The sequence below is a fragment of the Protopterus annectens genome, chromosome 3.part1, assembly GCF_019279795.1.
Source record: "Protopterus annectens isolate FY-2018-M chromosome 3.part1, PAN1.0, whole genome shotgun sequence".
Taxonomy (NCBI): domain Eukaryota; kingdom Metazoa; phylum Chordata; order Ceratodontiformes; family Protopteridae; genus Protopterus; species Protopterus annectens.
The window spans coordinates 519,944,920-519,967,654 of NC_056732.1; the positions used below are offsets into that span (position 1 = coordinate 519,944,920).

Here is a 22,735-nt window from a genome sequence, read left to right on the forward strand (position 1 = left end):
ACCTTTGTGGAGCGGGATAACTGTTGCTGTGTGCCACTCTGTGGGTTCGTAGCCTGTAGAGAGGCTGAGTTTGAACAGTGTGTTTAGGTGAGGGGTTAGTTAATTTTGGAGCTCTTGTAAGACACAGCCTGGGACACCGTCCAGTCCCATTGAAGCTGTGTTTTGGCTTTGGATAGGGCTGTTTTAACCTGTGTGTCAGTGATTGACGGGGCCCTACATTCTTCTGGTATGGTTATGGGCCCTTTAGGGGGTGAGAGGGGGGTGAAGTTGCACTAAACCTGTCTGCCGGAATGTTGCCAATATCAGTCGGTTCAGTGTATTTTGTGCCATTCTGCACTAACTCAGAGCAGATCTGAGAGTTTACACTTAGGTTCTTGACATAGCTAAAGAACACTTTGTGGTTATCTTTGGAGTTATTGGCAATTTTTCTTTCGAAACTAGCCATGGATGATTTAATGAGGGATCATAGTTTCATGCTGATACTGACCAGGGATGTCTTTCCTTCTTGGGATTTTACTCTTTTCTGTACTAGTTTCCTCCTTCTGTTGTATAGCTTGTTTATGGCAGGGGTCCACCAGACTGGTTTCCTTTTCTTGGAGGAGTGAGTCTTGGTTTTACTTGGGATAGCATGATCCATGCATTCTTGCAGATGCTCATAGAGTGCCTTTATAAAGGTTTCAGCAGCTTGGACAGCATTGTCCTTTTGCATGGTGGCTGTGAACCTTTCCACCTCAGTCTTAAGTAATGTGAAGTTTGCTTTTGAAAAGTTTTTCACTGTGGTTTCTTTGATTGGGGTTGGGGGCAGAATGTGGATATCCAGAGTGATTATTAGTCTATGGTCTGATCTAACCAGTGAGGGGTTGACCTCCGGTGTGGAACACCGGTCGCCCATGTTAGTGATAACCAGGTCCAATATGTTGTTCCCTCTGGTGGGGGTGTTGACTAGTTGATCCAGGGCATTCAAGTTTATAAATTCTAGGAAGCATTGGGCAAGGGAGTTAGTACTTGAGTAGTTCTCCCAGTTTATGTTTGGGTAATTGAAATCACCCAGTATTAGGGTGTTTGGTAGGACCTTCATATTTCCCAGTGTCTCCAGAAATGCGGAATGGGGGTCCTGGGCCATGGTGGGTGATCTGTAGCAAGCTACAATTTGGATTGCAGTTTTTCCCATTGTTAGTTGCACATGGATGATCTCTGATGCATTGTGCTGCACCACTAACCTGGAGGTGTGGGTATCCTTGATGAATATGGATACACCCCCGCATTTTGTGTTTCGGTCCTGGTGCTGTGGCCGAAAGGTATGGTATGGGTTATAGCCTAGTAGTGCTGGGGTGCTCTCAGGAGCCTTAAACCAGAGAGGATTTAATGCTAAGTTGGTTTTCATTGTGAGACAGTATTGCATTGTTTAGCAGATGTCTATTAATGTTTGTGCTATAAAATATAAAATAAAGGTTTTAAATGAAATCCAAATAATCACTATAGAAGTAAAGCATAACGCAGTATGCACTTACAATGTTTGTGATAAATGGGTAGAAATAGCCAAGTAATGGGACACTGGAATGGCTGCAGGGGGGAGGGATCTATATGGGGGGCCCCATTTGACCATGATTGTGTGAGGGGGGAGGGGAGGCAAACTCAAAAACAGCCCTGGGTGGCAGAAACTCTAGCTATGCCACTGGCCCAGTGGGCTTAACTAGATAACAAACAGATTAAATAAATAAAGCACTTTTTCACAGGACACATAAAAGAAATGACTTTAAAAATAAAACTGTATAAATTACTGTTAAGTTCATCATCCTCCCCCAACACATGCACCTCCAAAGGAGTAACCAGAAATCTCGTGCACATTACAGTAGCAGGCCCTCAACTCACCTGCAGCATGCTTTGATTGATCTATAACAAATAAATAAAATACCAAATTTAAAAAAATAACTAAATTCTACTGGCATTTTAATACCTCTGGTACAGAACAGTTAGTGCTTAGCAAATATATACTTCTTTGGAAACATTATTTTTTTTTTACTGGCCCAGATGAACCCTTTAATTTTATTATATGTTGCTGTATCTACTGCTTTGACCCATGACTTTTTCATTGTAAATTATCCTATAGTCTTAATCAATGTTTTTTGCTGATTTATCTGTATGTATATCAATTTGAGAGTTGTATTTTTTTTTTCAGATTAAGTATTATTGATGTCTTATAATCAAATTGTGTACTGTGATACACTATTGTTCAATTGTTATGCTATTTAGGTTCATAGATAGATACTAGGCTATCTCCCCGAGGGTATTTATAAGCCTAGCCAAAGTGTGTCAGCTTTTGCCACCCCATTGATTAATTAACTGATCCTCTGTCAAGCAGAGCAAATTAAGTGATCCCAGGGATGTATTTTCTGTTACCCATCCACTCGTCAAGGTTTCTCTTGAAGAGTGTTAGTGAGGGGGCTCTGCCTAATGTAGTTTGAAATTTTGTTTCAAAGCATGGGGAGTCTCTGTGATAGGACTGTATCCCTCCAGCATGTTCTATTTATTGTGTGGCGAGGTTTAGCTCACTAGAGTGCGTGGCTCTCAGTTACTTGGATTTCTTTAGGTGGAGCATGTCCATCAATTCTGAGTTGGACATGGCTTTGTAAGTCAGGCAGAGATCACCTCTGAGTAAGCGATATGCCACTGAGTACAGCCAGAGTTTTTTCAGTCGGGCTGCATAGGACATATGTTTGAGGCCAGTAATCCTCTTGGTGAGGTACTTTTGTGGTCTCTCCAGCTTTTGGAAGTGTCTTGTAAGGTACATCCCAAATGGGGTATTGTACTCTATGATGGGTCTGATGAGTGACGAGGGGAGGGGGACTATACCCTCTATTTCTAGATGCGACCCCCTTAGTAATTAGATGGGCCACATAGAAGGATTTCCTAACTACTTTGGCAATATGATTGTCAAAGGAGAGATTACTATCTACCTGGGTCCCCAGATCTCTTATTACCTCTTTTGTATTAAGGGGGCTGCCACCTATGTGGTAATTCGTGGGTGTTTTGTTTTTCCCAAACGGGATGACTATGCATTTTTTGGCATTTAGCTTGAGGCCATGACTTTGACACCAGGTGTCTGTCTCAGTAAGGCCCTTTTGGAGGATGTCCGTGTCAGCCGGAGAGTCAATTATGGCTCCCAGTTTGCAGTCATCGGTGAACTTGGTTAGCCATAGTCTTCCTGTGTTTGCCTGTACTTCTGAGAAGTATATGCCGAACAGTAGGGGTCCCAGGACTGAGCCTTGTAGGACACCACTTGTGACTGGTTTAGAGTCGGACCTGGGACCCACTATTCTTACTGTGTGAGTTCTGTCTGTAAGCCAGTTGGCAACCCATCTTGTGATGTAGGGGTTTATGTTCAGGCTGGTGAGTTTTTCTGTAATACCCAAGTGGGGAATGGTGTCAAAAGCCTTGGTGAGGTCAAGGTAGGGTGTGTGAACAACCTTTCACTCATCTATGGCCTTGGTAACTGTCTCGAAGAAGTCAACCAGGTTTAGTAGGCATGATCTGCCCTTAACAAAGCCGAACTGGGTCGGGTCACGTGTTTGGAGGTTCCCAATGTCTTTGTTAATGAGTTCCATGATGATGCGCTCCATAGCATTGCAGACCAGGCTAGTCAGGCTTATGGGGTGATAGATACCAGGGTCATTTGTGGCCCCTCCTTTGTGGAGTGGAATATGGCTATGTGCCATTTTATGGGCATGTAGCCTGTGGAGAGGCTAAGGTTGAACAGCATGTTTAGGTGGGGGGTTAGTTTGTTCTTTAGTTCGTGCAAGACACAGCCTGGGACACCATCTGGCCCCATTGACACTGTGTTTTTGGCTTTTGAAAGGGCTATTTTCACCTGTGTGTCTGTGATTTCTGGGACACTACACTTTTCTGGTATTGTTGTGGGCCCTTTTGGGGGTGAGAGGGGGGTGAAGTTTGCACTGAATCTATCTGCCAGGATGTTGGCAATATCAGTAGGTTCAGTATATTTTGTGCTATTTTGCACTAGTTTAGTGCATATCTGCGAGTTGCCACTTAGATTCTTAACATAGCTAAAGAAGGCTTTCTGGCTATCTTTTGAATCCTTGGCTATTTTTCTTTCGAAGTTAGCCTTGGATGATTTTATGAAGGACCTTAGTTTTTTACTGATACTGATCAGGGATGTCTTTCCTTCTTGGGATTTGCTTTTTTTTCTGAACTAGTTTCCTCCTTCTATTGTATAGCCTGTTTATGGCAGGGGTCCACCAGAATGGTTTCCTTCTCTTAGAGGAGTGAGTCTTGGTTTTGCTAGAGATGGGACGATCCATTGCATCCTTGTAGATGCTCATAGAGTGCATTTGTAAAGGTTTCTGCATCTTGGGCAGCGTTATCCTTTAGCGTGGGGGCTATGAAACTTACCACCTCTGTCTTAAGTAAGGTGAAGTTTGCTTTAGAAAAGTTTTTTACTGTGGTTTCCTTAGTTGGGGTGGTGGTGGGGTGTGGACATCCAGAGTGATTAGTTTATGGTCTAATCTAACCAGTGACGGGTTGACCTCCGGTGTGGAACACCTGTCTCCCATGTTTGTGATGACCAGGTCCAATATGTTTTCACCTCTGGTAGGGGAGTTTACCAGCTGATCCAGGGCATTTGAGCTGATGAATTCCAGGAAGTGCTGGGCCTGGGACTTTGTACTCAAATAGTTTTACCAGTTAATGGTAGGGTAATTGAAATTACCCAATATCAGGATGTTCGGTAGGACCTTCATGCTTTCCAGTGTCTCCAGAAAGGTGGAGTGGTGGTCTTGGGTCATGGAGGGTGATCTGTAGCAGGCCACAATTTGCAGTGCAGATTTACCCAATGTTAGTTTCACATGGATTATCTCAGAGGTATCATGCTGTGTCACTAACCTGGAGGTGTAGGTATCCTTGATGAATATGGATACACCCCCTCCTTGTGTTTCGGCCCGTGTTCTGTGGCCGAAACGTGTGGTACTAGTTGTAGCCCGGTAGTGCTGGAGTGCTCTCTGGAGCCTTGAACCAGGTTTCAGTTATTGCACAGATGTCGACTTTCTCCATACTGAGGAGCATTTTGAGATTTAAACTCATGGCGTTGAGTAGTATAACCCTCAGTTTTTTGTTAATTGTGCTGTTTACAGAGGTGGGTTTCTCCAAAAAAGGCACTATGGGGGCAGCAAGAGCCTTGGCCAGTATTCAAAAGCCTAAGGGTGACAGGTGCAAGCCATCTCTTGCGAAGCAACGTGGCTTGTTGAGCATGTCGTCCCAGGCTGACAGACACTGGATCCCCTTTGAATGACACCAGAAGCTTAACCAATTGTTGAAATTGATCATTCTTTCTTTATACTGAGATATCATTCTTGGTGAGGGCAGGATGCTATTCAGGGTCAGGGTCATACCAGCCTGGGCTACATGATCAGAGAGCTCTTCCATGTCTCTTTTCATGTAGTCCAGGGAGGTACATCTCAGGTCATTCACACCAACATGAACAATGACAGAGTCATATTTGTACTAGTTCTGGAGTGACCTGAGTGCTTGTGTTATGTGGCAGATTCTGGCTCCCGACAGGCAGCTAACAGTAACCTTTTGCTTGTCCAGCCTAGTGAGTGGGACGTCAGTGTGCCTGACTATAGAGTCACCTATTACTAGTGTGTTAGGTATGTTATTTCACCTTAAGGGCTGTGATTGTGCGGCACACTGATTTTGTGTTTTATGTGTTGTCTGGTTTGTGACGGGAGGTGCAAGTTGTTTGGGTGTCTGCTTTGGAGGTCTCTGATGCTTTTGCAGGTTTTTATTTAGAGCCTCCGAGTATGATTTTGTGTATTTATGTGTATTTTTTGCCAGTGCTGGTTTAGTAGGTCTATGTGTGGCTAGAGTTGTGGTGCAAGTGTTAACCTTCTCCTCTTGACTGTCTGTTCCAGTCTTGGGTGGAGACAGCTTAGCCTCCAGTTTGGCTGTATAATTGTATCTCCTGCATATGTTAGTGTTTTGTGGTAGGAGAAGGTTGTCTGTGTACATGAGGCAGTTGTAACATTGCCTCAGGATACCCAGATTCACCAGCTGGACTGGAGAGTACACCTGAAATTGCCCTTTGGTCATGCCTGAATAGTAGGGTGAGCTGCTTAGTAGCTTGGTTGGTGAGGGGTGAATAAAGAGCCTTGCCCTGCTGGGCAATCAAGTGTCAAGGTATATTAGTGCTTGCTATTAGGTCAGAGCAAGTGCTGGGCTGTAGGATGCTTTTTGAGTGCTTAGGTTGAGAGTTAGACTAGTTTCAAGGGAAAAACTGAAGAGGAGACTTAGTTGAGCTGGGAATAATTTAACCCTAGCTAACCGGCACTGCCCGGAGCACAAAACCATGCAAACGCGGTTTTTATAGCAGGGAAATGAAAGAGATAGAAATTAGCCCTAAATGGACAATAAACTACTAACTTCTGGGCTGGAACCACTCCTCGAGGGATAGGTAGGCTGCTCAAAGCTCCCCTCTCTCACAGGTGAACAGAGAAACTTCTATCCAAGTAAGGTATGGGCAACTCAGAAACTTGTAACACAGCCCTGAATTCAGCACTAGCCTGAAAACTGGACTATACTAGCTTAGAAAGGCGGGAAACAAGGAATGTTTTTGTTTTTTTGGAAAGATAAGGCAAAAACAGTAAAAAATACACTTAAAACAGTTTTAAACGACTACAAACGATCAGAAAAGGCTATCACACTTTAGTGTGTAGCCTACAACAGTTAAACAAATTTTATGTATGCATTTTTAACATATGCATTTATTTGTAGACAAAACATATATTAAAGTAAAGTAGGCATTTTTAGAACACACTATGTAAGTTATGTTTTAAGGAAAAGGGAATGGTTTGTTATTCTGTTGTTCCTTGCAAAATCTTTGTTTGGCCACTAGATGGTGCTAAACGGATTAGTTTTTGCAGAAGTATTCCTGTCATCAATGGAAAGTTTCATTTCATTTATTTATTTATTTATTTATTTATTTATTTATTTATTTATTTATTATTTTTTAATTAATTCATTCATTTTATCAAAATTGAACACAGTTTTAATAGTGAATGGTTATTTATAATATGATTATGTGATTTAGTAATGTATTGGTACACATCTTCAAATTTTTATCATGTTAAACTCAATAATGTTAGCATCAGGTTAAAAGCACAAAAGTACTTTATAATTACAAGTTGATTGCTCAGCAAAGGTGATTTGTTAATTGAAATAATATGCTTTATAAAAGGTGTTAGGTTTGGAAACAGCCCACATCTGATGAAGTAGGAGAAACGAAAACGTACTGTGTATTTGGAGGCATTTATGTGAACTGTTTGTGGCTTGTGGATTAAACTTGTGCTTCCTGTGGCAGCTTTGGTCTATGCTTTATTGTTTTACCTTCTGGGTCATCATACTGTCTCATTTCAAGGTCGTTTATTGTTTTGGTGACCAGGTTAACTTTATTCTTTAGATATTACTAGTTCAGGTGAGTATTTTTATCATAAAATTTCATAGATTCATAGATTAGTACTAAGCTAACTGCCCTTGTAAGCCATTTTAAGCTTAGCCAATTATCCCTTGTGTGACTCAAACCCTGCACCTTGTGTTTGTAAGGCAAACACCTTAACCATTAGGCCACCCTTTTTTTTCTCATTATATTTAATTTCAGATATATCAAATGTTATCTTGTTATCTGTTGTTTAAGTTGTGTGTTATATGTTCATCAAATATTAATACATTTTTTGGAAAACAAAAAATAGTAAAATGTCATTTGCATTTAACAACAAATAAGTCTAATCTTATTTCTTTAGTGTGTGTGTGTGTGTGTGTGTGTGTGTGTGTGTGTGTGTGTGTGTGTGTGTAAGAGTGCAAGCATGCATTTTTAGGAAGATGAGTTTTCTTCTGTACACTCTCACTTTTTTGTGGAGGGGGGGTCCAAAGTACTTTATTGATGTCTAGGGAGGTTCAAGGACTTTTTTGTGATTTGATGGAGATTTATTGTCCCAGAGTATGGGAAACTATATGCTGAGGGGATTGCTGCACCATCATACACTGTAAAAATATTGGTCTGCACAATGTTAAATACTTTCATACACTGTTTTCCACAGATCAGCAACACAGCTAGGGCAATGCTATTCAGCTGAAGACGGGTCACATACTACTTTTAAGCAACATATTTTTCTACAAAATTAATTTTCTACACACTGAAAAAATATTAAAATGACTTGCACAGTTTATAACTATCTACACTTATTCATTATGTTCCAAGTGGTAGTCAAGTACATAAGCAAATAAGACACATGCTTCAGGAAAGGTCTTACTTCAGACTCGTCAGGTAGACCTACTGCTTAGATGTGCTAAAGTATTCAAAGACAAAAGAGCATAGTACATGTTTTGTTTTGGGATGAAGGCATGCTGAGCTTCAGAAACCATTACTTAATTGCTGATTTAAGAATTAAATTGTCTTTATTTGAGTAAATTGATTCACGTGACAAATTAATTAGCATATGGAGTATAAAAAATAAATGGTTAAAAGGTCTCCATATTTCACACCTTAAAACTAAACTGTAGTTATATCTGAAGTAGTATAGATAGGAACATTGATTAAACAAATAACAAAAGGCTATAACTACTGTTTACTCTGATTATACTGCATGATTAACAAACCATTGCATAAAGAGTTTTTAACATGACCTGCAAAAGATCAGGTATAAAGTGTTATCTATCCTGTGATTGATTCGGAAACACACAGTGCATTGTGCAATCCTGTTTCTAGCAGGGCTGCTCAGTGCATTATGCAGGGGCAATTCAAAGACCATTGTACTGCTACATCAGCAAGACAGCACCTGTCCAGGGATATGACTAATACAGATCACCCATCTGTACTTCTACATTGCTTTTGGCTTGATGGAATAGCTTGCTAGGGCAATTTAAAAAAAAAGCTCTTTCACGTTGGGGAGCAAAACAATTAAAAATACAATAGTCATGTAGACTAGAAGTCCATGACAGGAGCAAGGCTGTTAACACCACAGCAGGCAAGTACTTTGAAAGATTGTGTGTGTGTGTTGTGTGTAAACATGAGCAGATCCATCATACCTCTCAACTTCTTAGTGCAAGAAATCTGGTCAAAGGCTGACAAAATGGGGGGGGGGTCAAAGGGCCAAAATGGGGGGGGGGCAAAGGGCCAAAAATAGGGACATGTTTTAAATATTGCTCTTATAAACTATGAAAGTTACAAGAATGACGGTTTGTTTTAACATGCATTTTTCTGAAGGATTTGAAGTCTGAAACTCAAATATATGTCATTATTTAATAACTTCAATCCTCACATGATCCTAATGATTTACCAGAAAACCACAAATGTTATGAGGAACAGACCAAAAATATGAGACAAATATATGGACATCCTCTGAAAATCTGGACACTTGGAAGGTAACTTCCATAACTGTGCAGTGTTCATTTCGAAGACATACTAACGAAATACTAATCAGGTTTGGTTCAGTGCAGCTCTTCTGTACATTTCTAAACTCCATTTTTATCAGAGTTGCTCTGTTAGAGCTTCCAGAGAAACCTTAATTGCACCATAGTAATATTTCATGTAAATCTTGCCCTTATTTTTTTTTTCAGCAGTTATGTTACACTACTTTAGGCCATGTTGTACTACCCAATGATTTTCTCTGGATGAATTTTGAAATGATCCAAAAAATAAGATCCTGTAAACAGTCTTAATAGTGGTATTAATAATGTTTTGACAAAGAGCAAGGAAGAAATGCATGGATGCTTTATTAACAAAGTAAACATATATTGCACATGCACACATTCTAAGCAATTTATGCAAGGTACAGTGGAATACTTTATATCACATGACTCTAAATTGTCCAGATTTTTCCTCTTATTTTTTGGTCCGTTTCTCTTAAAATTTGTGGTTTCCTATATAATCATTGAGAAATGAAGTAATTAAATAATGACAGATATTTATATCCTTCTGAAAATGCATGCATTTTTATTTGCAGTTGGTTTGCCAGGATTGTCCATTGGGCCAATAAGAACCCATTTTCAATGGTGTCCTGGGGAGAAAAGCTCCATTAAAGACAATACTATTCTCAAAGTTATAGGTTACATAGTAATGCAGAAGTACAGATTAAATCATAGCATTTAAAGATACAATTCATGAAATTTCACAATAAATGTTATAAACATAGTGGTGCTGCGGTAGCGTTGTCGCCTCACAGTAAGACGTTGTCCTGTTCGATTCTCAGCTAGAGTGTCTTCTGTGTGGAGACATGCATGAATGGGCGTACCTTCATTGAAGGTTGTGCATCAGGGCTGGCAACTCGGCACGTAAAAATCTACTGCCAATCATTAGCGGACCGGAGTTCCACTGTGGCGACCCCTAACCGGGAAAAGCCGAAAGACACAACAACAACAACATATGTTCCAACTGTAGAAATATGACAGCAGGGCAATGAATACATGGGATGCTAGAGGGTGCAAGTAGGGAAGAGAGATATGGGAGAAATGAACCTAGAGGGGAAGAGTTGGGAGAAAAAAGAGAGAAGAAAGGAGGAGAGGAGGTGGATGGGTGAGGAAGAGATGGAAAAGGAGAATAGGGAGGGAGGAGGAGAAGAGCATGGAGGGAAGAGTTGGTAGAAAAAGTTGTGTGGGATGGGAGCAGGAGCATTCCCAGAGGGATATTAGGTATGAGTGAAGTAAGGTTTTGAAGGTAGAGTGGCTAACAGTGGTACGGATGAATGGGGGTCGGGAGTTCTATTGGCGTGCTAAGGCAAAGGATAGGAGATTTTTACCTGGAGGATGGGCAGGTTTGTGCAATTCAATCAGATTCTGATTCTTGTATCTTAAGAGTCTGTCTGGAAGGTGCATTTTAAAGGTGGAAGAAAGGGAGAGGCAGAGACAGGGACTGAAGATGAGTCTGTGGGCATGAATGAGTTGAATGTAGGTGAGATTTGGTAGCTCTAACCAGTTTAGTTTCAGAAGGGCAATACAGTGATGGGTAGATTTGTTGTTTGAGGCAAACTTGGCAATTTTATTATAACAGGAAGAGAGTTTTGTCTTGAGAGGATTATAGGATAGTAAGGAGTGGGGCACCGTATAGGAGAGAAGGGATGAGATATGTGGTAGAAAGAATGAACTTGGTAGAGAGAGTGAGGTAGCGATTTTTGGCGGTAGAGCATACCAAGTTTCTGGTGTTTTTTTTTTATATTTATTTGTAGGTGGGTGTCGAACTTAAGCTGGTCATCAATGAGGACACCTAATAGTTTAGCTTCAGGTTCTAATTTGATGGAAGTATTGTTCTGGCTGGTGATGGAGAATGAGTTTTTGTCTAGGTGGATGTTTTAGAAGAGGTAAATATCATAAGTTTAGTTTTTGAAGCATTGAGTGCTAGGTGGTTATCTAACATCCACTGTTCAGTGATAGAGAAAGCATGTTGGGTTAGTTTTATGAGGGTGGGGGTGGAGGTGGCAGAACAGATGATGGAATCATCTGCATATTGGATGAGTTTTGCATGAGGGATTGAACGGTGGAAATCATTAATGAAAATATTGAATTGAAGGGGACCTAGTATTGAACCCTGTGGTACACCTGTGGAGGTGTTGAGGAATGAGGAGGTAGCTTTTTTCCATTTCACTGCTTGTTGTCTATTAGAGAGGTAACTGGTAAACCAGTTACGAGAGGAGATGGATAGATTTAGGCTAGAGTGCTTAGTTAGGAGAAGGCTATGAGAGATGGTATCGAAGGCCTTTGAGAGGTCTAGGAGGAGGGTAGATACGAAGCAGCCAGAGTCATGGGCTTTAACAGTTTCGAGGAAGGAGAGAAGAGCAGTGGTAGTGCTGTGGCCAGGTCTGAATCAATGTTGTGTGTGGGTTTGTAGGTGATTGTCTACAAGATAGGGTAGAAGTTGTAGGTGAATACATTTTTCAAGAATTTTAGAGATAGGGGATAGGATGTCGATGGGTCAAAAGTTGGAAATATTGTTATTGTTGCCTCCTTTGTGTAGGGGAATAATAAAGGCCTTTTTCCAAAGCTGGGGTACGTAGCCTTCTTGGATTGAGTGATTTATTAGGACACAGATGGGGAAGGCAATGGCTTCGGCAGTTATCTTTAGAAAATAGGAGGGTATGTTATCACGGGCATTGAAGCATAGTTTTCATTTCTGGAGAAGTTTTTTTATAGTAGACATGGGAATGGGTTTTATAGAGAAAGGAGGAAACTGGGAGGTAGGGGGAGGTGAAAGAGAGGATGAACAGTTGTTAGTGAAGGATGATGCTTGTTTGGCAATTGAGTCGATGAAGAAAGAATGTCTGAGGCATTTGAATCGGGGAAAGGGTTTTCTTTTTTTACTGGGGCTGAGGAGGGAGGTGATACCATTCTCATTGCAGAAGTTTCTAGGATTTGTCTTGTGGCTAGTTTGGAGTAAGGAGGAATAAGCTTTGCGGTCTGCTATAATAAGCTTTTTGACTTTGTTGCAAATGGTGGCGTTTCCAAGCTTTCTCTTAGGTGCATGGCAGCTAGTTTATCTTTGGTTAACCAAGGGGCAGTTTTACTTTTTATTCTTTTTGTTTTTAGTGGGGCAAAGGTATCTAAGAGGTTTAAGAATGTAGAGTTAAAGTAATAACTGCATCTTCCAGGAGGAGAGTTTTTAGAGGGATCCAGTTTGTGGATTTTAATGAGTTTGAGAAGGTATTAGGATTGAGGTTTTTTTAGAGAGTGTGTGGGGATATAGTTGTGTGAAAGTTGTAAGGGGGGGGAAGGCGATGAGCGAAAGTGGGGAAGTGATCACTAAGAGAGTTGGGAAGGCTGCTACTGTCACTGTCAGAGATGTAGTGAGGGTGAGAGACTAAGGTCTAGTCTAGGGTATTACCTGAGGAGTAGTCTTTGGAGGGTCTAGTACTGGAACTTATTAGCTGAGTAAAATTATAGAGGTTTATATTTAGGGAGTTTGTTGAGGATTGAATGCTTGTCCAGTTAATGTTGATGTCACCCAGAATTATGGTCTCATTGCATATGTTGGTGGAAAACCAGGAGAGAATATCTTCGAGAACTGTGATATTATCTCCAGGAGGACTGTAAAGGGAGGCTATACATATATGCTTGTGTTTATTTATTTGAAGTAGAGCTAGACTTAGCTCAGCATTAGCGAATTGGAGAACAGGTTTAGTGTACGGAGTAACTGAGAGGGAGGACAAGTAGAGGAGAGTCACCCCCCCCCCCCACCTTTTTTATGGGTTCTGTCTTTTCTGATGATTGAATAGTTGGGGGTGTTATTTCCGAGTCATTTATATGGGGTTTTAACCAAGTTTCTGAGATGGCTAGACCTTGTATCACCTTTTATTCTAGCAACTTTAAAGTGTATAAGAATATTTAGAATATGTCCCTGTTATTGGCCTTTGAACTCCGACTATTTTTGGTTTTGTCATTTCTTGTGCTAAGAGGTTGAGAGGTAAATGTGACCTAACTCTCAGAAATATTGTGATTTATGCATGTTATGTATTACATTCGACAAATACAATTTATGTTTCTAAAACACATTATCAGTTTATATTCTTATAAATATTGCAAAAAAATTAATAACATTGATTAAAATAATTACGTTTTATAATGCAGCAATGCTAGTGAAGTTAAAGTTCTCAACCGATTCTCTCAAGAATTAGGAACAAAGCAAAAATAATGAATGACAATTCCTAGTCGATCAGGAACACTTTTTTTTTAATTTAAAAGCATATTATTTACGTAGAAAGCTGAAACAATAAATGGATTTCTATTAACTTCCCTTTTGTGAAAAATATCATGTTTCTAATTATAATTACTGCTGCATTTATAAGACTGAATTCCCAGCTTCTTGACGAAACGAGAGCACTTCTGAAGCAAAATTAAGGACAGCCGAGAGCATCGAGTAAACTAATTTTCTTCTTTGGTATTTCATCTCTGCTTATCACACACCTACTGCTGTGAAATGCAATAAGCAAAGAATTCGGGATTCCGGTAGTGACCGGGGTACAGACGTAATTAATCCTCTGTAAACACAACTGCAAGCAAGCAGGTGGTTGCTTTGGGTGGTGCTTGAGAAAAGAGGCACTAGGCAAACACCAAGGTGCCACAATTAATTTAAATGTGCGTAATTTTATGGTGCTATAAAGTCACCGAACCACTTCAAAGGTACACCAAAACAGCGGAGATTTAGCTAAAGAAACATATAAAACAAACAGCAAATGAAAAGCTGCATCTGAGAACATGTTGATAGCAACTTGCTCGTATGACTAGAAACTAAATGGAGTTTACAGGAAGTTCTATCCGGAGCGGGAGATGTGCGGGTTCCAGAAGTAGCCGGGCGTCCTGGGATAATGCAAGTAATACATCGGCTATCAGTACCGGTAAGACACTCTCGTATAGTATTTTTTTTTTTTCGCGTACCTCTTTCAGCTATTTCTATCTGACTATCGTCAGCCGTTTTATGTCTCTCCAGTTGATTCTGATTGAACTGATTTTCAAGAAAACATTTATTTGTAGGTTTTGTTCTGTGTTGTTTCTACGTACCTGTCATGTACTAACGAAATTATTGCTAAAGCGTATTAATTAGTCAGGAAATAGAAGTAATTCAGTTTTTGATAATTTATGTACTTAGGTGGTCATGCCATAAATACTGCATTCAAATGTTATATGTCATATGACCTCTCAAATTTTTAGTGGAAAATACTGAACAAAGCGCACATAATTGTATGTGGCGGCGTGGAGAGGCGGCAAATAGCCAAAAGCAGGGATGGATTTTAAATATTGCACTAAAAGTTACAAGAACATCAGGTTTTAAATTAGCATACACTTTTTTCTGATGGATGTGAAGTCTGAAACTGAAGTGTCAGTCGTTATTTAGTGAGTTAGTCCTTTAATGATTTGTCAGAAAAGCATACAATTTTTTAGGAGAGACTAACCGAAAATATGACGTAAAAATCTGTATATTCTATGAAATTCTAGACTGCTGAAAGGTATGGTATATTAGCACTGCAGTGGGCAGGCAGATCGTCATTTGTGTTTCCAAGTTAAAGATGTTCAAGTGTAGGCCATTTCCTACCAAAACCAAAGTTTTTTTTACATATCGTTAATCTGCATCTTCAAACAATGCAAAGTAATTGTTTGCAGTTTATTAACAAAAGTAAGATGTTTATTTGTTCATAGTGTTTTCATCTTCGCATAAAGATAAGTGCTTGTGCTTGAGGCTGTGCCAGTGGCAACCTGAGCAGAGCAGATAGACCTCCCTACCCTGAAAACAGTCCCCACTTCATCTGCAGAATCCTCAGACATTCTTAAGCAAGTTAAAATGCATAATCTCTTCTGCGTTTTTGTCTGGACCTCTCCCATTAGATTAGATTAAATCTAGTATATCTTGGTAGGAGGCAGGGGGTGGCATCCTCAGTAAGTGACCATTTTTTTTCAATCTGCGGGAGAATTTGTTTGTAATCCCCAAATCCTGTATTTCCAAGTTTCTCGGTCACAGAACAGTCCTGTGAAAGAGTCTGTTTTTTTATAATTTGTTTCTGTGATTCCACCTTTTCTGTTACTGTTCAAAGCTAGTGATCATAGGTGAGAATGAGGACAAAGATTTACTGATAAATTAAGAGCTTTATCCTATAACCTAGTTCTTGTTTCACCACTATAGTCTTCTACAATGTCACTACTGCCTTTGCACTTCTCTCATGGTGAGTCTGTTGAGCACCTATACCTATCCATCTTATATGAGACTGAAGGATACTTTAATTTTTCCACTTTTGGAAGCTGGTTCCATCTTGCATACAGAAAACAGTCTTTTCTTTTCTGGGAGAAAACTGCAAATTTGACATGGAGGTGGTGTTTTACATCTGGGTGATGCCATTAGCAGTGCTCACACCACTGGAGATCACAGTGACTTGGAAGTGGTGTTTTACATCTGGGTGATGCCATTAGCAGTGCTCACACCACTGGAGATCACAGTGACTTGGAAGTCAAGAGGACCACATTATATGCATGCAACAATCACATACCCCTCCTAAGGTCTCCTACTGGATCCTGTCCGGACTCCAGCCAGGCATTAATGCCCTTTTCATGAAAATCAGGAACAGTAGCAATGACAACTTGGCCAAGTCCTAGACATACTGTGCTGAATTTCTCAAATTGTCATCAGGAATGCAGGCACAACTTTAGCTCTCCAAATACAGGAGCTGAATTGTATGCAGAAGTGCCCCCATTGGAATGTGTGCTGTTGTAGCACCTCCTACAAAACTTTCTGGGGTACACAGTCATATGATAGGCAGAGGTAGGATGCAATGTAAAGGATTAGAGCCTAGCACATTGTGTTCTAGTCTCCCAGAGTTTACACTGTAAATAATTGGGGTATTTGCTGTTTTCTAAGGACACAGCTGTCCAAATCAGAGTAACTTTTACCATTTACAGTACTTCCAAGTAGTAGTTAACACATACAGGAGCTTGGAAATTATCAAATAAAAAAAAAACAACTCGTGGTGAAGAATTACTAAATCAGGATGTACCTGCTGCTTACATATACTAGAAGTGTTTACTGAATGAAGATGTACTTACTTAGGGATACTAGTAGTATTTTTCAAGAAACTGTGTAATTTCATTGTGGTTTTCAGATGAAAAAGTCTGACTGCAACTTCAGAAATAAGTATTTTTAATTTCAGTGCTTGTAAGAGTACAGTGATTTTAGTCATGTTGTAAGTGAGATTCAAGGAGCTTCATGTATATTTACTTTCATCCCTGCTATAAACATCCACAAAAGTAAACCAGCACGTGAAGGGATTGCTCAAACTTTCATTTATTTCAGACAAGTGTAGACCAAATGTAATGGTTGTTAAGCCATTACAAAAACAAACCGGTTTCGGCTTAAAGCAGCCTTTATCAATGCTCCAAAAATCAATTTGAAAATGTCTCCGCCATATCCAGCCTATATATAGTGTAAAGCCCTTAAAGGGACATACATCCCATACCACCACAATAGTTAGCCTAAACAAAAATATATATAGGTTGACATTTATATAAGAAATAAATATTACTATACATAGTTTAGTTTGGAGTTGTATTTTTGTACTTTTGAATTAACAGATCATAATTGATCTATTACATATTATGTATATCCTAAAATATAATGTATGTACAATTTTCAATTTTTATGTATATATTATATATTATACATAAATTTACAATATTCTATTCTGACACATTAGGTGGATTTCATGGCATAAGATGCCTATTTGCAGTTGTTTCATCTCTCTACACTAAGTTATTTCTTATATAAATGTTATTTTATGTAAGTTCATTTCTTATATAAATGTCAACCTATATATATTTTTGATTTCAGATTATGTTGTATAGTCTTGCCGTTTCATCCAAATGTAATACCATGAAAATGCTAATCAGTACCCAAGATTGCATTTAGTAATGAGTCCCCATGTCCAGGATGGTTGTGGGTGCTATCCCCGGTAAGAATTTACAGTGCTCCATCCACTCATCCAGGTTCCTCTTGAACAGTGTCATAGAGGTGCTATTCTGTCAATAACCTGCTGTGATGTCTATGCAAAAGTGTGATTTGTATGTATTTTTTTTATGTTTTCATTTAACTTTTGACACTTGCTTTTATATACATCTTATTTCCTTTTGTTTGGCTTGTACATGAGGAATGCGGTCATACAGTAATCCTGCTAACAACTGAGTAAAATCACAGGCACACTGTTATTGGAACAGTTGCATAACTAGGTCATTGATATAGGTAAGTCAGATCCAATGTGTGCCCTCTGCTACCTGGCTTTTACTTTGATTTCCATAGGCTGTAGTCTTAGATTCTGAAAAAACGGATGCTCTTCATGCTGATCACTTTTGCAGTAGCCTAAGCTATATGATTTTATTTCCTGCATAGGATATAATAGCTAGCCTGTTTCCAAAGCTTCAGGGCACCTTCCACGCACTCGCACCTTTAGTCAGCTCGAGGTCCTGCCATGCACGCAAACCTTTAGTCAGCTCGAGCTCCTGCCACTGAAGAGAGCATTCCTGTCTGGCTTTCAGAGGATCGACTGTCTGCTTGTGCTGTTCCACTTCTAGGCAGAAAGTTGCCTTTTGGGAAGTACCTTCCACATATTATTTTTAATGTTTAAATTTACTTTCATGTTTGTACTTTTTAAGCTAGGAGTATGTGTTTTATTGACTGTAATGTGATTTTTGCTGTGCTTTTAAATGGGAGTGCTCTTTTATGTTTGGCAGTTTAAAAGTTGATTTAAACATTCTAAAACCATTTTCTTCTGCAGAAAAAATGTGTTACACTTTACTTGCCTCAAAGTAATTTAATTAGATTGCTTTTTACTTTTTTTTTTTTTTTTTTGTCAGTGTCTTTATACCACTTTTGAAATTTTATTGGCTTGTGTTGCTGAGTTACTCTGGGAAAGAGGTACCATTTTCAGCTTGACCATGTAACAAACTTTTGGTCCCACAGTCAGTCCTTCTTCCAGGCACAAAAAGAAAGTTTACTAAGCAGCTTTTGCCACCACAGCAGGCTTTGCCTCAGCCACGGGTGGATGACTGCTGTGATCAAAACTGGTTCCTCAGACCACTTTTTTTTCCTCTGGATCCTGCTGGTGTTGCTCATACAGGCACTGTAGACTGGGGGATAACCATGTCCTGTGCAGCTGTTGGTGCCACCTTAGTGGGCAAGGGAATGCCACTTTCGTCAATGTTGGGAGAAAGGGCAGGGAAGGTGTTCCTGCTTAATCAGAATATAGTGCACTTCCCTGGAGAAACTACTATTACAAGTGCTATTTGCCCTGAGTTTCCTATCAAAATGAAACGGAAAACTACACATCTTCTCTTGCTCCAATTTCTGTGGACAGGAGTAGTTTATTAAGTCTGGCTTAGGATGTTGCATAGGCAATTGACCCTTCTTATTGCGTGGTTTTTGGTAAAGAGAAAAAGGGATTCCTCTTTCAAGAAATTGAATCTTTAGAGGAATGTCATGGGTTTCTCTCCTCAGAATTCTGATTCAGAATCAGAGGAAAGCATGTTAGCTGAATCTCCCTGTCTAAGATTCTCTTTCTCTGAGACTATTTCTAGAATGTACCAGTGTTTTCAGTAGAACACTGAGGTTTCTCAGTCCCTCTGAAAAATACTATGAACTGTTAACGAGAATTGCCAGACACCCCCTTCCCTCAGCACAGGAGGATGTGTTTGTCACAGGCTGTGGTTTCCCTGATAGCCAGCCTGCTGCCCCCAAGAAACCAGATAGAATGTGCAAAGTTTCTTAGTCTTTTCAAATTTCTATACACTCCTTTCATAGTTTTAGCCGATCTAGCTGCTGCCAATCATTTTGTTAACCGTAATAACTGTAATTGTTCCCCTTCTACGGATGGTAAAACAGTTGATAAGGTTGGGAAAAAGATGTATGCTTCTGTAACTTTTTTTTTAGAATTTTGAAGTGTCAAGGTCATATGTGAAAGTATGAGGAATGTTTTATCTAGAATTTCTTCCTGTGAGAAAAAAATCAGATTTGTGTTTAGTTTTTATTGCTCAGGTCACTAGTCATTATTTAAAGTGTAATGATGACTACAATGTCGGAGCTGTTGCTACTGGTACTGTGTTGAGGAGGTTTGCCTGGCTGCATTCCAAAACCTCCCAGAGGATGTAAAAATGAGATTTTAAATTCACCTTTGGATAGAAATTTAGATACTTGTAATAATAGGAGTAAGCTGATACAGGAAATCTCATGTTTATTAGCCCGCCTTCTCTCAAATTTTCCAAGGCATTTTTCTGCTCCTTCATCCAATTTTAGCAAGAAACCAAAGCAATATCCACAAAATGCTGGAAAACAGATGTTAAAAATGATACAGAAGTTCCAAAAAGAAATCAGGAACACTCCAGAACAAAGGATAGTGAAATAAGTTAGAATGACTTTTATGTAAGGGATCTTGTCATGTCTCCCCCCATCAGCCCCTTATCCCTTCCAGAAATTCTGAATCTGTATTTGGCAACATACTGTTTCAGACAAATGGGTTAGGAGACTTGATTCAGCAGGGGTACAGGTGGAAGGGTGAAGAAATCCTCCTTTAAAGGGAATTAGTCCACATTCACCAGACCAAACCCCTCTGTTCACTCCTGTTCTACAGCATATACTTTCTCTGGGGTAATAGAAACAGTTACTCTTTGCCAGTGGGAAGAGGTTTTTATTCAAAAATGTTTCTGGTGCCAAAGAAACAAAATGTCACGAGAAAAGTTCTCGGCTTTTCTTTCGTAAATCAGTTTGATAGTGACCAAGTTGAAAATGCCTTCACTACTCCTCCTTTGCATTTTTTTTGGTAACCTTAGAAAGATGCTCATCACATTCCTGTCCATTCAAATGTCAGATGTTTCTTAAGGTTTTATATGTATGGATCACATTATCAATTTCTCTGCCTTACACATTGAGCTATCTACTCTTCCAAGAGTGTTCAGAAAGTGTCTGTCTCCAGTAATAGCACCTCCACATTTTTCCATATTTAGATGACTTGCTTGTCTTTGCAGAGTCTTTCAAAATGTTCGAAATCTCTCACTTGGGTGAGAGCTGTTCTATGCAGGCTGTGATTCCAAGCAAGCATTCAAGTCTTTTTGACTCTGTCATACAAGATTTTGTTCCTGGAACATCTTACACCTCAGTACAGCAAGCTTTTCTTCCACAGGAAAAATACATATATATTTAGATCTATTCCAGGGGTTTTCCAGTCAGATTTCCATCACTGTGATGGGATTTTCTTAGGATTCTGATTGTCATGGCATCTATGATTCTCACGATACCTCTGGGAAGACTCCAAATGAGAAAGCTACAATGGTATCTAAAGTGTCTTTGGTCCCAGTACCAGCTACCATTGTCTTTTCAGATTCCAGTTCTGGGATTTGTGAGATGAGAAATCACTTGGTGGAAACATCAGATATCTCCGAATACAGGTCTCCACTTCTCCTCTCCTGCTCCAAAGTAATCATTCACCACAGATGCTTCAAACTTTGCTTGGGGAGCAGTCTCAAGGGAATAAAAGTGCAAGGTATCTGGGACAACAAAGACAGGCTCAAGCACTCTTATGCAGACTAGCCATGTTAGCATGGGATATAGTTTTACAGCACAGTCTCACTCTACAGGCATCTTGCATTCTATCAGAACTAAACTGTGTGGCAGACAAGCTAAGCATGACAAAGGCAGACCTTTAGTAATAAAAACTAGATCAGGGGTCTTCCAGTCTTTGATCCATGTGTGAGGAGTTCCTCAAGTAGACCTTTGGTTCAGCAGGGAGTAAACAAATCAACTGGCAGAATTCTGCTCTAGGACTCCATACAAGAAGACCTGGAAGACTGATGACTTTTTCTTGGAAAAGAATATTCCTGTATGCTTTTCTACCCTTTCCATTGATATCCATTGTACTTCTGAAGATTCAGAAGGACTCCTCCAAGATTGTGGTGACTCCTTTCTGGCCCAAGCAACAGTGCTTTTTCCCCTTCTCTTGGAATTGCCCAAGGGCAGTTGCCACCAGGTTCCTCATAGATTGGATTTACTCACACAGGAACATGGGTTTTTGATACATTCAGACTGGAAACTACTTCATCTGACTGCCTGGATAATAGGGACATAATACACTATATGCATCGATTATTGAGGACCTGCAGCAGGTACTAACAGATGCAAGAAAGCCTGCTACTAGAAGATCATATATTAGTAAGCAGAAAAGATTTTCTAGTTGGTGCCAAGAACATAACCAGCGCCCATTCAGGGTAAGTGTTTCTCTGATTTTACAGTGTTTGTGTGAGTTACGTTTGTATGGCCCATCTTACTCCTCTGTCAAGGTTCATTTGTCAGCCATTTCAGCATGTCTGCCCATGGAGTCTCCTCTTTTCAAAGCAGTTGCAGGGCAAAATGTTTATGAAAGAGGTTTTGCATAAGAAACCACCAATAAAACTGGTGCCTCCTCTTTGGGATCTTAGTTTTGTGTTGGAGATGCTAACACTGGCTTTAGTTGAACCAGGTCATCAGGCTAACTTGTGGTTCTTAACATGGAAAATAGTTTTGCTGTTTACTTTGATCTCTGCAACAAGTTGCAAGCTGTTATGGTGGCTCAGCCTTATCTCATTTTCTACAGAGACAGGGTTTCCTTGAACTAATCCTTCTTTTTATGCCTAATCCAAGTTTACTTTAAGCCAAACTGTCTTGTGAAGGTAAAGAAAAAGGACAACCTTTGTCAAAGCAGACTATTTCCAAATGGTTATCTTGGGCCATTACCTTTAAGTTTTTTTTTGTTACTGGCATACCTAACATCCCTTTGGGTCTACCAGATATTCTCCAACCCACAATCTCACCCCCCCCCCCCCCCAGACTCGCTCCATTTTTTTGGTAGGGCTAGTTGTGGATCCTGAGAGTACCCTGGGGGCTTTGAAGGACTTGTTGCCTAAACCTCAAGAGTCAGCTTGAGCTGAACTAACTAAAGAGAGTTTGGGTGAGTGGAAGGTGCCCTGAAGCTTTGGAAGCTGTCCAGCTGTATGCAGAATATAACCTATATAGTTTAGTTTAGGCTACTACAGCAGTGATCAATTGAACATATTCTGTTATGGTAAGCCTACTTACATAACTGTACTTTCCCACTTTTGTCAAGAAGTGCCCTTTATATTTGTTGACAGCATTATCTAATGAATTGAAAATATTTCTTTTTAGCATGCCCAAATGGGGGAC

The 22,735-nt window shown here is 39.8% G+C and overlaps 1 protein-coding gene across 2 annotated transcripts in view; it reads left to right on the top strand.

Moving 5' to 3' along the window:
- The first annotated feature begins 14,007 nt into the window (after positions 1–14,007).
- The window catches only part of LOC122798199, a 648,727-nt gene continuing 639,999 nt past the window's right edge, over positions 14,008–22,735 (top strand). For both annotated transcript variants that reach the window (XM_044066950.1, XM_044066949.1), the window contains exon 1: positions 14,008–14,390. In XM_044066950.1, coding sequence (XP_043922885.1) covers positions 14,288–14,390 — 103 coding nt within the window. In that variant the 5' untranslated portion in view covers positions 14,008–14,287. The remainder of the gene's footprint in view (positions 14,391–22,735) is intronic.